The 14,262-nt window shown below is 35.7% G+C and overlaps 4 protein-coding genes across 4 annotated transcripts; all 4 read left to right on the plus strand.

Moving 5' to 3' along the window:
* Nucleotides 1-14: 14 nt before the first annotated feature.
* TM35_000034520 (alkaline phosphatase) lies at nucleotides 15-1,781 on the plus strand (the record flags this gene model as incomplete). Its single annotated transcript, XM_029022219.1, has 1 exon — nucleotides 15-1,781. The coding sequence occupies one exon, from the start codon at nucleotides 15-17 to the stop codon at nucleotides 1,779-1,781; it is 1,767 nt and encodes a 588-aa protein (XP_028886765.1).
* A 746-nt stretch (nucleotides 1,782-2,527) lies between these two features.
* TM35_000034530 (uncharacterized protein) lies at nucleotides 2,528-6,373 on the plus strand (the record flags this gene model as incomplete). The annotated part of the gene is made up of 1 exon (XM_029022220.1): nucleotides 2,528-6,373. The coding sequence occupies one exon, from the start codon at nucleotides 2,528-2,530 to the stop codon at nucleotides 6,371-6,373; it is 3,846 nt and encodes a 1,281-aa protein (XP_028886766.1).
* Nucleotides 6,374-8,458: 2,085 nt separating this feature from the next.
* Nucleotides 8,459-10,711, plus strand: TM35_000034540 (calpain-like cysteine peptidase; the record flags this gene model as incomplete). Its single annotated transcript, XM_029022221.1, has 1 exon — nucleotides 8,459-10,711. The coding sequence occupies one exon, from the start codon at nucleotides 8,459-8,461 to the stop codon at nucleotides 10,709-10,711; it is 2,253 nt and encodes a 750-aa protein (XP_028886767.1).
* Nucleotides 10,712-11,166: 455 nt separating this feature from the next.
* TM35_000034550 (putative vacuolar protein sorting complex subunit) lies at nucleotides 11,167-13,938 on the plus strand (the record flags this gene model as incomplete). Its single annotated transcript, XM_029022222.1, has 1 exon — nucleotides 11,167-13,938. One exon carries the CDS (start codon nucleotides 11,167-11,169, stop codon nucleotides 13,936-13,938), a length of 2,772 nt encoding a protein of 923 aa, XP_028886768.1.
* Nucleotides 13,939-14,262: the final 324 nt, after the last annotated feature.

Below are 14,262 nucleotides of genomic sequence, written 5' to 3' on the forward strand. Positions count from 1 at the left end.
AATAATAATAAACGATGACAATGGCACGTCTTTTTGTTTTTTCAGTTCTCTTATTATTCATCCTTGGAGTTATCACTGGAAGGACATCTGAAACAAACCAGGAAATTGCTCAGATTGTCTTCATCAGCTGTAATAAGCACGATAGAGAACAAAGTTACTGGGATCTTATAGCATCCACTGTAGAACATAGAAATCAAATGAAGACGCGTATTACTTCTCCTGGTCATACGTTGGGTAGTTGCACAGCTATCACTCCTGTTGATGCACTTGTGTGGTTAGGGGATGCGGTGTATGCAGATAATTACTCCCTTGTAGGTGGTTCATTCCCGAATAGCAATTTAGAAGTTATGCGGTCTAAGTTTGTGCAGCAGCGAAACGCCCCAGAGTATACGGCCTTCCGTCGCACATGTGTACGTCGCCGTGATCCCTCTCAGTTAAAGTATTCAGATGAGGAGGAGAACTCTATTCTTGGTGTTTGGGATGATCATGATATGGGCAAGAATGATGGTGGGGCAGAGTATGAAGGAAAAGACGACGTACAAGAAATTTTTCTTGATTTTCTTGGTCTTTCCAGCGAAGACCCACGCCGCAAACAGCAGGGGGTTTATAGTTTTGAAGCCATTCCTTTTCAAAGTTTAGAAGTCCAAGCAGGTGAAACTGATAATAGTGATGATGCTGATCATGACAATAAAAAGAATCATCAAGATGACACTGTTGATGGAAAACCTTCTATTAAATATCTAGCGTTAGAACAGCTGAAGCGTTTGTATGATGCGGCGGTGTGTGTTGTTCTTCTTGATGTTCGTTACTTCCGTGATCCCGCAAATGCCACTCGTAGTGGTGACATGTTAGGTGAGCCGCAGTGGAGATGGTTGGAAGAGCGGCTCCGTGATGATATTGCCGGTGTAAACCCGCAAACAGGTCGTGAACGCTGTGCCCTAACCGTTATCGGTAGTGGCGTGCAAATCATTATGGATGAGAAAGTGAGTGAAAGTTGGGGTGCCTTCCCTAAATCCCGTGATCGTCTGCTCATGCTGCTGCGTAAATACCACACCGAGCGTGTGTTATTTGTCAGTGGGGATGTACACCTTGGTGAGATTGGAATGGATAGCACGAAGAGTGCAATGCATACACTTGGGTACCCTATCATTGAGGCAACAAGTTCTGGACTGACACATAGTTCAGCCAAGTTTATTGGATTGCCTACACTTATTAATGTGATTTTTCCCTCACCTCGCCGTGTTGGTATCTATGTTGAGCGCAATTTTGGAGTCTTACAGTTGACTGTGAACTCAGAGTTTAAGGATACATGGTCTAAAGGGACGAATGAAATGGAGAGACATCGTCTGGAAGAGTATATTAACGTATCCATCTCAATTCATAGTATTCCAAAACATGGACAATCTGTGTTGGACCTCACATTTCCACTAAGTGCTCTCACTCACCGTTCAGGTTGTCATTTTTTCAATGCGAACGTTGATAAATTTGGTAGAGTTGTAAAATCAAAAGCTGGTATGAGTCAAAGATGTAGTGTAATATCAGAAGAAAGTTATTATGATAAGGATTCTATTATACCTCAACATTATCCTTCGACTAAACCTACTCCTTTTCTTACTTTTACTATTCAGCTTATTCAACGTTGCGTATTTCCAACATATACGCTATTACAGGTGGTTTCGGAAACAATAAAAATCTCTGTGATAGTTGGAATAGTATTGATCATTACTCTTACTATCTATTGTTGTTATAGAAGTACTTCAAACAAATCGAAAGTTGCGTGACAGTGCGTACGAGTCTTTTCCTTTTTTTATTTATTTATTTTATAAGTATGAATATGTCTTGTTATGCATGTTTATATCTGTGTATATCTGTTTATCTATTTATTGATCTAACATGCCGAATATATATATATATATATACCTCTCTGAATGTCATTTCTCTAGGGGTAAGAAGGGAGAGATGTGCATGCGTACTTTTCCTTTTCTACACTATGTTAGTGTGTCAAACTTATCTGTATTCTCAAGAGGGAGGACCACAGATTAACACTCTTGTCTACCCGCGTTGTAGACATCACACACACACACACACACACACAACCTCTCACACTCAATCTTTTCTCGCAGAATTCCGAACACTACAAAGATCTTCCAAGTGAAAGTATTCCTCCTGTGATGTGTTAATGCATTCCAGACTTGGATGATGTTCGCATGTTTTTTTTTGTTTTTTTTCGTGTGTGTGTGTGTGTGTGTATGTATGTTATTACATTTACAAGTGTATTCATTTCTTTGGGGGTATTTGCATATACGGGGAACGTATGTGGGTTGTTTTTCTCCTTTATTCATTCTGTTGCTCTTCTTTTATTTATTTTTTTTCTTCTTGTAAAACGGTTTGGAACACATGAAATCATCGTTTGTTAGCAAAGAAAGAAAAGAAAAAGAAAGAGAATCACTTTCTCCCTGTTATCTTTTCTTTTTGTTCTTGTTGTTGTTTTCCTCCTCTCCGTTTGAGAGTATAAACGGTTCTTCCAATGGCAGAACCCACACGGGAGGATGAAGTTACGACCACGCAAGAAGGCGGCGACTCCGCAAAGACTGCCGTCGCTTCTCTCACCACAGCGGCTTCTGCGGGTGTAGTGGCGGTGACCTCTTCACAATCCGCCCTCCTCTCAACACCTCGCAGGGGGCCACTCATTCCTCTCACACCAATGGAACGACGGTTAATAATGGGTGCCACACGTGTTGGAGTTACGATAGCAGATGGACTTCTTCTTTCCAGTACAGTACTGAATCCGGTGATCACTGTAGCTTTCGTCGCATATGAGTCTATTCGTTCAATACATGACTACTACCGCGGTGAACTCAATACTTTAGGATATCGTACCAGTTTGAGTGATGTATCATTACGTATTGGAAAAGAAGTTGGAACAGCTGCTATTGGAATTGGTATTGGACATGCTGTAGGAACACTTATCGGTTTAAGTGCTATTCCAGTAGCGGGACAAATTGCTACTGCAACAGTTATTTCTGTTGTTTTAGGTATTTGCGTTGGTACACTTCTTACACGATATGCTGACCGACTCTTTATACGTTTACAATTACAAACTCAGTATGGATACTCTCCCGATGAAGAAAAGGCCCGTAAGAGGTTTGAAAAATTACTTGAATCAGAACATGATCTTTCTTCTTTTGCAGTTTGTCGAATAGTGCAGCACTATAGAGATTACCGGGTGGCATGTGGATGGGAAAGTCATACAGATGTAGATGACTATAGAGCTACTGGAGATATTACAATGATGCCTGTTTCATTTCAACATTTTGCTATTATACAGTTACAACGTAAATGGGGATTCCTTAATGGACGTAGTGAATGTAAAAAAGTTTATAAGGCTCTTATGTTGCTACATCATCCCGATAAAGGTGGGGATACTGAACTTGCTGCACATCTTAATCATGATTTTGAAATCTATGCTTTTTGTCAAGGATGGCAAGAAGATTGTCCAACAATTAATCAAGCAGAAGTTTCTGGAAATCAAGGGAAAACATCTACTAATACGTTTAAAAAACGAAAAAAGAACGTTGTCGTAGACTTTTTACGTTCCCTATTTCGTCAAACAAGTAATTCTACTGTAGAAGCTGAAGATCTTCGACAATATGGTCTTTTAGCTTTAGAAGCTGGAACTCCGTTAGAGTTACATAGGTTTGATGAATTAAATTGGGATACTATTGATAAGGAAGAAGAGGAGGAAGAAGAAGAAGAAGGATTAAATGGTAACCCTTTGTTTGGTACAAGTGCATCTGTTAAACAACGTAGTGTCGCTCGTGTACTTGCATCTATTCAACGTTGTTATCAACTTGCTACTGAAGCTACTACTTTTTCTGGACTAGTTCATATCTACAGGGAAAGAGAACAGTGGTCTAGATTACGACATGACGTTTTTATGTTTAACCGATTACAAATGTTTGTGAATATTGCTGAAGAAATGAATTTATTTTATACTCCTAATTCCTCTTCTAAATCCTGTCATTACTATTCTTCTCATAACTTCAGGTGGTGTACAAGAGATGAAGCGGTAGCAGAACGAGAAGAACGTCGGAAATCCATTGTTTCCCTCTGTTTCTCTGAAAGTGTCTCCTCTAAGTTGACTGAAGCCCTTGAACTTTGGAGAACCGCACAAGGACTAGCTGAAAGTTTTTTTAAACAATCTTCTACTAGTGATGCGGAAGCTGCTGAAGGGACAGGACAAACACTTGATACACTTTTAAATATTCAGAAAGCTTTACAAGAAATAACTGAATCTTGTACAAACTCTTGGAAACATTCTTATTGCTCTATTGAGGATTATAAAGAACTTTTATTTGTAGAAGAAGTCAGAGCACTTGGACTCACTGCGAGTTGTGCTCTTGCTGGAGCTCATGCTATAACTATACATGATAAAATGCGTAAAAATTGTGAGGATTATTATAGAGGTAGAGAAAGAAAGATGCAAACAGTGACCTCTCTTCTTAATGAATTACATGAAATACAATCTGATCTTGCAAAAGCTACTATTGATGAACGTGATATATTACAGAAACGTTATAATGATTATCTAGATGAATTATATTTTGTACATCGTGTTTTTAGTGAAGTAGATTCTATTACAAGTGAATTATATGATATGTACACAATGTATCTCCCAGAAAATTTTAGTTTACTTAAGGAATTACCTTCTTCTTGCGCACGTTGTGTTTATGAAACTCTTAAATTACCTCGTTTTGTAAAATATGAAAGAGAACGTACTTTAATGAATTATATAAATCTTGAAATAGAACCTCGAAATGCGATGGATTGTTCTAGATATTCATTAAATGAAGAAACTTCATTAGAGTCTGTTAATAATGAAGTTAAAGAAGTAGAATTCGCTTTACTTCGTGCACAATATATGGATCCAATTAGTGGAACTCTTACTCCTTGTTGGCTTAAACGTTATATATTTCCAAAATCTGATACAATAGAGAGTAAAAATGATAATACTGAACTTTTTAAACATATTATGAAGGATGAACTTCATATTCCTGAATCATGTGCAAGTAAAAATGTGACATATGTAAGTGATGTATTTTGTGATAATTATACTCAACAAATTTATTTCCATATACCACGTGGTGGAACTCAATTACGTTTTAGTTCCACACATGATGTAAGTAAAAGGATTATGCGACTGGGTGTTCGATGGCTTCATGATGCTTTACAGTCTATTATTGAAATTCATTCATGTCTTTTAGTTCATGGTTCTATTTGTCTTGCAAATTTTACATATGATGATTTTGGAAATACAACTTTGGGGTTTTTCTCTAATTCTGTGGGTAATTCTTTAAGAGATACCCTAACACCATTGGATGATGTTATAGATTTTGGTGCCTGTTTACATGCAGAAGTTATTCCATATCTTCAAGGTGTAATTTCAGGTTCAAATGTAGCACGGTTTTCACCAACAGCAACTAAATTTGACGAAAATTTTCCTGCAGCAGAAGAATGGAAACAAAAACAACAAGAAATTATTAATGTTTATCGAGAAGTTGCTGACCGTTTAATTGGAAAAATTGAGCCTCGTTGGACATTATTAGATGCTAGAGGATTTGTAAGAAGATTTCTTCAATTTAATTATGATAGTGATGAAAGAAACTACCTCTTTACCAAGGAAATCGCATATCCTGCCTATTGGGCAATTTATAAGAGTATTGCTCCACATTCACTTGTTTCTGGTCATCATGTATTTCCAAATCTACCGAAAGGTATAAGTGTATTCCTAAATCGTAACGTTCATCTTTGGGAATTATACTGGAAATGTCGTAGAAAAATGTTGCAACTGCGTGGTGGTAGTTTTTTTTCCCTCCCTGCAGAGGTAAAAGGACGAAAACCCTTTCTTCCTTGTACAGACGAATGTGAAGTAAATGAATGGTTCCTCTGGCACACCTGCAGGGATGAAGAAGAGACTTGGCAAGTTTGTATTGAAGGAATCTCTAGCGCAAGTGTTCAACTTTGTTTTACACCACCATGGATGCGAGAAGAAGAAAAAAAATCTACCGGAAAAAATGAGGGAAGTGGAAGTACTATCTGGGGAGTGGTGTTTCGTGTTTCCCTTGGAACTGTTTTAGAAAGCGACGAAAAAACCATGAGTGAAGAAGATGGTGGGGCACAACGTTTTGCCTCTTCCTTGGCGTACGACCTGGAGCATTCTGCGAAGCAGAAATGTGTACTTGCAAAGGGCAACGTAACTGATGTTAATTCGTCCCCTGATGTACTTGTCCCTTCACCTAATGCACGATGCTATCCTGAATTTATGATTGGTATTCCGGTCTCGCAAGCTGTGGTTGCTTCATCGCCTATTTAGAACGTGAGGCGAGGCAAGTTCTCCACCCTCAGCGCGGCGTTTGTTGTTGTTGTTGTTGTTTGGTTTATGTTTTATTATTATTATTATTATTATTATTATTATTATTATTATTATTTTATTTTTTTTTTTGACAGCTTGCGAAAAGAATAATTGAGTCTTGCGCCAAATACCAACTGAATAGGGTAAAGTAATATTATATTGATAATTTCTTATTATCTTTTCTTCACAGTCTGCCGAACGCAAGTTTCGTAAAACCACCCACCCAACCCTACCCTCACCGTCCCGATCGGGAAGCGGGTTAAAAGGGCTTCTCACCACTTCCAATTCGTCAGTTCTGGCATTAATTAGGGAAGAACCAAAGAGGAAAAAATTATTGGGATGCATATATGAATATCAGGGGGAAAGTGGGGTTTATAAAGATAAATTATCTTATTACTCTTTGTTTCTTCTATTTATTTTATTTATTAAATGGGAAAGAAAGGTTTAGATTATTCTGACAACTTGCGAAAAGAATGATCGACTCTTAATTGGGAATAAATTTCCGCATGGGATTTGACCCTGGGAATGTTATTTGCGCCCTGACCCCTTCCCATTTTCTTAACGCACATATATATGTATGTATCCTGATGTTTTCCGCCCCAAAGGCCTGCCGATTCACCCCCCAGGTTGGATGGCGGAACTGGAGAAATGGAAGTGCCAGGGGAAACCCTTTTTTTTTTTTTTTTGATTTGGCCTTCCGCCCGGAGCCTGGGGAGGGTTTTCCGGAAACCAACGTGTTTAAAAGACCGCCGGGGCGAAAAATAAAAAAAAAAAACAAGGAAAAAAACATATTACAAAATTTTTTTTCTTTCCCCCCCGCCTGCAAACGGGAAGGGGTTTTTCGCAGGGGGGATTCCCCGTTTTTCCACCGAAAAAAAAAAAGGGGGACGACTACCCCCGCCTCGACCCAAAGGGGGATGGTTGGGCGAGGTGCCGGGAAACCGCGGGGAATCTCGTTTTCCCCGGGGGCCCTGCCCCCCAAGTTTCTTCTTTTTTTCTTTATTTTCCGAAAACCCGCGAGAAGAGTTTCGAAGCCCAACCTCGCCGGGCGACAGTTGAGGACGAGGCCGCGGTGAACAAATTCGATTTCTTTTGCCCTCGCGGTTCCGTCCAGCCGCGGGTTTCCCAGGGCCCGGCCAAAATCAAACCGCCCCGAGCGGGAGGCATGTTTGAAGCGCCCCCAGCCCGCCGCTGTCTGCCAGAAAACGCCGTCTGGAAAAGTTTTTTAGGCCGAAACATTCGCCAAAACCATAGAACAAGAGGGGAAACGCGCGGGGGGCGGGCATTTCCCCTTTGGTTGTTCGTTTCTTTCTTTTCGGTGGGGGCTCGGGTGTTTTTTTTACTCTTTTCCCCGCGGGCCCGCTTTGCCAGGGCGGGAGGCGCGGGGACACCCCCTCCGCGAGGGGAAACCCCCCGGCCACAACCCCACGCGAGCACAAAAAAGAAAAAAGAAAGAAAGACCCCCAGCCGGATCCCACGCGGGTTTCCCACAGGTCCCGGCGGGGGCGGGCTCGCCCCGGGGAACAAAAAAGGGGGTGGGGGCGCGGCCCGCTCGTTTTTTTTTCTTTTGGGGGTTGGCTGCGCCGTCGCCCTGGTCGGGGGGGGTCGTGGCGGTGTGGTGTCCGTTCTGGGTGGGGCGTTTTTAGATGCGGTGTTTATTTTTTATTTTTTATTTTTTTTTTTTTTAGGCGTTCATCTTTTTTTAGTTTTTCGTAGTCCATGTTAGACGGTGTTGTTACTGTCAGGTTCTTCTTGTTTTGTAACGATATGTAGATGATTTATAGGTTCTTTTTTTCTTTTTTCTTTTTGTTTTAGGTGAATTTGTTAAAATACATGAAATTTTCTTCTCTCTGTATGTGTGAGTGTGTTTTTTTTCTTGTTTTTTTTTTTTTTTTTTTTTCTTATTCTTCTCCTTCTCTCATTTATTTAATTTTTCTAATTCATTGACAAACAATTTAACTAATAATGTTAAAATAAATAAATAAATAAATAAATAAAGGAGAAACAATATTAATAACATAATTCAAAGCTAGAAGTAAGAGAAATATGATATTAGCGACAGTTCTTGATGATTACCGAAAAATATGTAGAGATATGGGAATTACGCCTCTTAAAGAACTAGAAAAATCGCTGGCAATTTCTCCAGATCAAATTGACCTTAGCTCCTCCTTAATTTCATCTTCACATTTTGAAGCGATTCTTCGTTTGATTCAAGAGCGTTCTGAAATTGATAAACTGGATTTTAGTGGAATACATTTATCAACGTCTCAACTGATTCGTTTGTTTTCTTTATTAGAAGAATGTTGTATCCGTAAACTTGTGCTTAGGAATATGGAATTAGATGTAAAAAGTGGGGAAGCTTTAAAAAAGTTATCAATGGAATGCAAAGATTTAATTGAAATTGACCTTACTAATACTATATTACCTGAATTTATAGAATATATCATAATGGAACGGATTAAGCTTAATAAAATAGAATATGAAAAAAATATTCAATGTGAACAAAAAGCGGTTGGACCTGAAGCTTCTAATTTATGGAGGTGGAGACTAGAGTCTTGGTCAGAAGAAAATTCTACAAAGATGACTCCGACATCAAAATCCTTACAAGATAGTTATTCTTTACGAAATCTTTTGAGAAAAGTAATTGAACAACAAACTCTTTTTTCGGATAATGAATTCCCACCTGAATTGGCAATAAAAGATTCAAATATTTCTTGGATAAGAGTAAATACTCTTATACAAGATAAAAAGAAACTAGATAATTGTTGTGTAGGAGGAAGTCCCTTATCTTCATCAGTTATTAATGATACAAGAAACCTTTCGGCTGCTCTTAATATTGTTCAACAAATACCTTACTTAAGAAAATATATTTCTCTTCGTCAAGTTCCTGATGTGGGTTTTTTTGCATTTCGTTTTTTTATTAATGACTCACCAATAACTGTTATTATTGATGATATGATTCCTTTTAAAAATGGTACTCCAGCAGGGATTCATCATATTGAAGATAATGTAGATTATTGGGGATCTTTAGTTGAAAAAGCTTTTGCCAAAATTCATGGAGGATATGATAATATAGCAGGAGTAGGATTTGATTATGCACTTTCGGTATTAACTGGAGGAGTTTGTTTTGAAGTAGATTGGAATATTTTAAAACAACACTTTAATGAAAGTGAAATGTTTAGATTTATTAGACATTTAATTAACGCAAAAAAAGTCATTTCTACCTTGTGTATTCCACGAAATGAAATGGTAAAAAATTCTCTTATGGAAATTGGTATATGTCCAAATATGTCTTATCTTGTTACTGCTGTTGAAGCTATTAGAGATGAAAATCCATATCTTTCTTATGCTGTACAACTTTCATACCCAAGTAAAACGAAATATAAAGATGCAATATGTATTTCTCAATTAAATAATGATAATTTTTTAGTACCTCCAAGATTTTGGATGGGTCTTGAATATTGTTTGACATATTTTGAGAGGTTTTGTTTATTACTTTGGCCTTACGGTGACCCTCTAAATAATCACAAAATTGTTATGGAATATTCGTGTGATTGTTATGGTGGGTCAGATTATACTTCAACATTTGCAAAAAATCCTTCTTTTTTACTTTCAAATCCAGGATCATCACGATTGGAAATTATGCTTGTTTTACGAAAAAAAGATGAAGATAAAAAAAATTCTGAAAATTGGATTCAAATGCATATTCACAAAGCTAGTGATTCTGAAAATGAACTAGTGCGACGATACGATGTATGTGCTAGAAATGAATTACTTTCTACGAGAAAGGGTTATAAAGGAGAAATTGCTCTCGTTATTCGTCTTAGAGAAAATGAACGAGTACAGTTAACCACTTCAGCTTTTTCAAAATGTAATTGTGTTTTAAGAGCTACATGTGTTGAAAAATTTCAATTACAACCTCTTCCTTCACATTATGCATATACCCTTAAAGGTAAATGGAGTAAGGATTCTGTTGTAAAACCATCTTTATCTTTGACAAATAATAGCAAAGAAAAAGTTAAAAAACTAGTGGTAGTACTCTCACAAGAACCTGTTAATCAAAGATTGGTTTCTATTGGAATACAAGTTTGGTTAAAGAATGATCTCGAATTAGAAGACAAAGAACCATTTTTGGTTACAGAATTTAGAACAGATGTTGTTGTTGTTTTTAGGATTGAAATTGAGATGAAGCCAGATGATTCTATTGTAATTTTTCCATTGAGAAAAAGAAAAGTTGGAGATGTTAATTTTTCCCTAAGTGTTTATAGCAGATTTTCATTAGATGTAAATAATGGTTAGTCTGGTTTGCCTTATTATTATTATTATTATTATTATTATTATTATTATTATTATTATTATTATTATTATTATTATTTTTGCAGTGTATATGTACATATATTTGTGAGAAATGTGACAATTAATCTTCTCTCCAAAAGTCCTATGCTTTTGTATTTTTTATTAGTTTTTATTTTATTTTATTTCCTTACCTGCGTTTATGTATGTATTTGTATTAAATGTCGAGTAATTAATAATAATGGTAACAATAATAATATTAATAATAGAGCGTTATTTTTTTTTTTTTTCTTTTTTTTTTTGGATTTCGCCTGTTTGCGCATGAAAAAATATATTTTTTTCTTTTTGTTTTTCTAGTTCTTCACTTTAGGGTTTATTAAGGGAAGAAAAAGAGTGCTGAAAAAAAAAGGAGTAAAATAAATTGGAAGTTGAGTTAATATTTTCTTTTTATTTATTTATCAATGGTAGTTCAAACAAGATTTCTGAGAACCTCTAGAGTTGGTGCTTGGATAGCCCTTGGTAGAGAAAATATGGTACGTCTAGTAGATTTTGAGGATTTGCTCTGGGAATTAAATACAAATATATCTAACTGCAAAATTGCATATTGTAGCTCTGGAGGACCTTTAGCTTTGTACTCTGGAGGTCGTTTAAACTCTGATCAAGATGGGAATCATATTAGTTTGTATAATTCTAAAGGCGCTCCACATCCAGTAACTTCAAGTATTCGATTAGAAGGAATAGAGAGTGTTTTGTACATGTGTTGGAATGAATCTAATGATAATCTTATTGTTGTTTTAAATACAGGAGAAATTCGTTTTTTTAATTTAAAAGGGGAATTAACTGGGACACCTATTAGATTATCATTACCACTATTATATATAAATACTGGTAATGGTATTGCTTTAGTAACCAATGACAAAGGATATTCTCTTACTGTCTTGGAATGCAAACAAAATGGAGATTATCGTACGAGTTCGCTTGATATTCCTAATGATTTTAAAATTCAAAAACCAAATGTAATGCTGGCTATACCTCAACAATTTAGTGATACTGGATATACTGAAATTTTTATTCCATTTCTTTCTGGAGAAAATACCTCTAGTTTTTATCATTGCGTTTTTAATGCAAATTCTCGTTGTTATGATCTTCGTTTATCTATTGATGGTGGAAATGTAACTCACATGTCACTTTCTCCAAGTGCACAATCTATCGCTTTTTTAGTTCAAGATGGAACAATTTATGTTACATCACGCTCTTTTGAAGATGTAACACGTTTGCTTAATATAGAAACTGAAGTTTTACCTGCACAATTTATTTGGTGTGGAGATAAATGTATTACATATCTTCATTTAACTCAACAATTTGATGAAAATCTTGATTTTCCAACTACTTTAACTTTAATAAATGTGGATGATTCTAGTCAATCAGATTTTTTAAATGATATTCCTACAGATTCTTTTTTAGTTTCAGACTGTGATGGTATTCGAATTTTATCACAAAAAACTTATCAATTTCTTCAAGTTGTTTCAGAACCAAGTCGTCGTATTTTTTCTGTAGGATCTCGAGCAAATTCTGCAATGTTATTACTTGCATTTGATGAATTTATGTGTGGTAATGCATCCTCTGTAAAAATGATTCGTGATTTACAAAAAAATTCTTTTGGACTTTCGAATGCCATAGATGATTGTGTTGCAGCTGCCGGTTTTGAATTTGAAGTATCGCAACAAAAGAGATTAATGCGTGTTGCAGCTTTTGGAAAATCTTTTTGTTCCATGTATGAATCGGATGTTTTTGTTAATATGGCAAGACGTTTACGGGTTTTAAATACATTACGACGAAGTAAAGCAGGTATGTTAATGTCACAAGCTCAATTATTATCTTTAGAAGGAGATCGTTTAGCTGAACGACTTGTACAAATGAATCATCATCAATTAGCATACTACGTTTGTGAAATTTTAGGATATAGTACTCAAACTGTAATGACAGAATGGGCATTAGCAAAACTTGGTAAACATTTTATATCTATAAATACCGAAAAAGAAATTGCATATAATATTGCTAAAAAATTAAAAGAATTTAATCAAAAAAATTTTTCTGAAATTGCATATAAGGCTTATTTAAAAGAAAGACCTCATGCAGCTCTTATATTTTTAGAAGCTGAAAATATACCGACAAAACAAGTAGCAAGATTATTAGATATAAAACAACCAGAGATAGCACTTTCTAAAGCTATTAAAAGTGGTAATACCGATCTTTTATTTACAGTTATGATGTATCTTATTAATAATAAAGGTGCTAATGCTATTCCTTTATTAACTAGTGATTTCACTGCGCAAAGTATGCTTCTTGTATATGTTACAGTTTGTGAAAGTAATCGTGATTTACTTGTTGAATATTTTAGAACTCATCCAGAGTATAATACATATTTGAATATTTTACATTATTTAAAAGAAGAACAACGATCTGTAATATCTCTTAATCGAAAAAATAGCAATTGGGAAATGTTACAGGAAATTAAACTGAGTGCAATTCAATCAGCTGCGATAACAGCAAAACGAGAGATTATTACAAATGTTGGTAATAATGGTGGTACATTTGGAAGTGCTATTTCACACTCAATAAGTGTTGCCGGGTTTCCAACTAGTAATTCTTCTTCTTCTTCTCAAGGAAATGAAAAATGGCTTCGTGCACAAATGCAGCTTTTAAATGAACAAACGAAATTAATGAAGCAATTAAATGATAAACGTTTTCTTGATGCTAGTGTCGCAAAAACAATTACCCTTTGTTATGAATATGGTCAAAATGGAATAGCAGAACGATTAAAAAATGAATTTGGTGTGTCAGAGAAAATGCATTCTTGGTGTATGCTTAATGCTTATTCAGCAACTTGTAAATGGGATCTTATTGATCAGATTGGTGGAGTGAAAAACAAAACCAAACCAATAATTGGGGCTTCCGCCTTTGTGACAAAACTTCTCGCTTGTGATCGACCAGAACAAGCGAAGTTGTATATTTCAAAAGTACCACAAATTGAGCAAAGAATGGAGTTTTATGTATTATGTAATGATTGGATGGCTGCAGGAGCAGATTGTCGTCGCCATGGTGAACCTGAAATGTTTGCACAACTCAAGGAAAGGGCAAAAGGTAATGTTACAGCAATACATCTAATTGAAGAAGGATGGAATTCTGGTCAAGAATCAGGAGTTTTAAAGTTTACAAAGTTATTTACTTGAAGTTATATATATATATATATATATATATATTAGTTGTTTTTATGTGGTGTATAACCAATAAAGAAAAGAAAAAGAAAAGATAAAAAGAATTTTTTTTTTTGGAATTTTGTCAAATTTCCTTTTAAAAATAAGGAAAAAAAATAATAATAAATGGACGCTTACATTATTTATTTATTATTATTGTTATTATTTTTTTATTCCTTCCTTTTCATTCTTTTCCTGTAGTAGTTGACTTTTAGGAGTCTTTTTTTTTCTTCTGCAAAGTAAACAAACAGAGAAGAGTAAGGGAGACAAGGAAGATAAAAAAAAAAAAAAAAAAAAAAA

This window comes from Trypanosoma theileri (assembly GCF_002087225.1).
Source record: "Trypanosoma theileri isolate Edinburgh chromosome Unknown TM35_Tth_3_V1, whole genome shotgun sequence".
Lineage (NCBI taxonomy): Eukaryota > Euglenozoa > Kinetoplastea > Trypanosomatida > Trypanosomatidae > Trypanosoma > Trypanosoma theileri.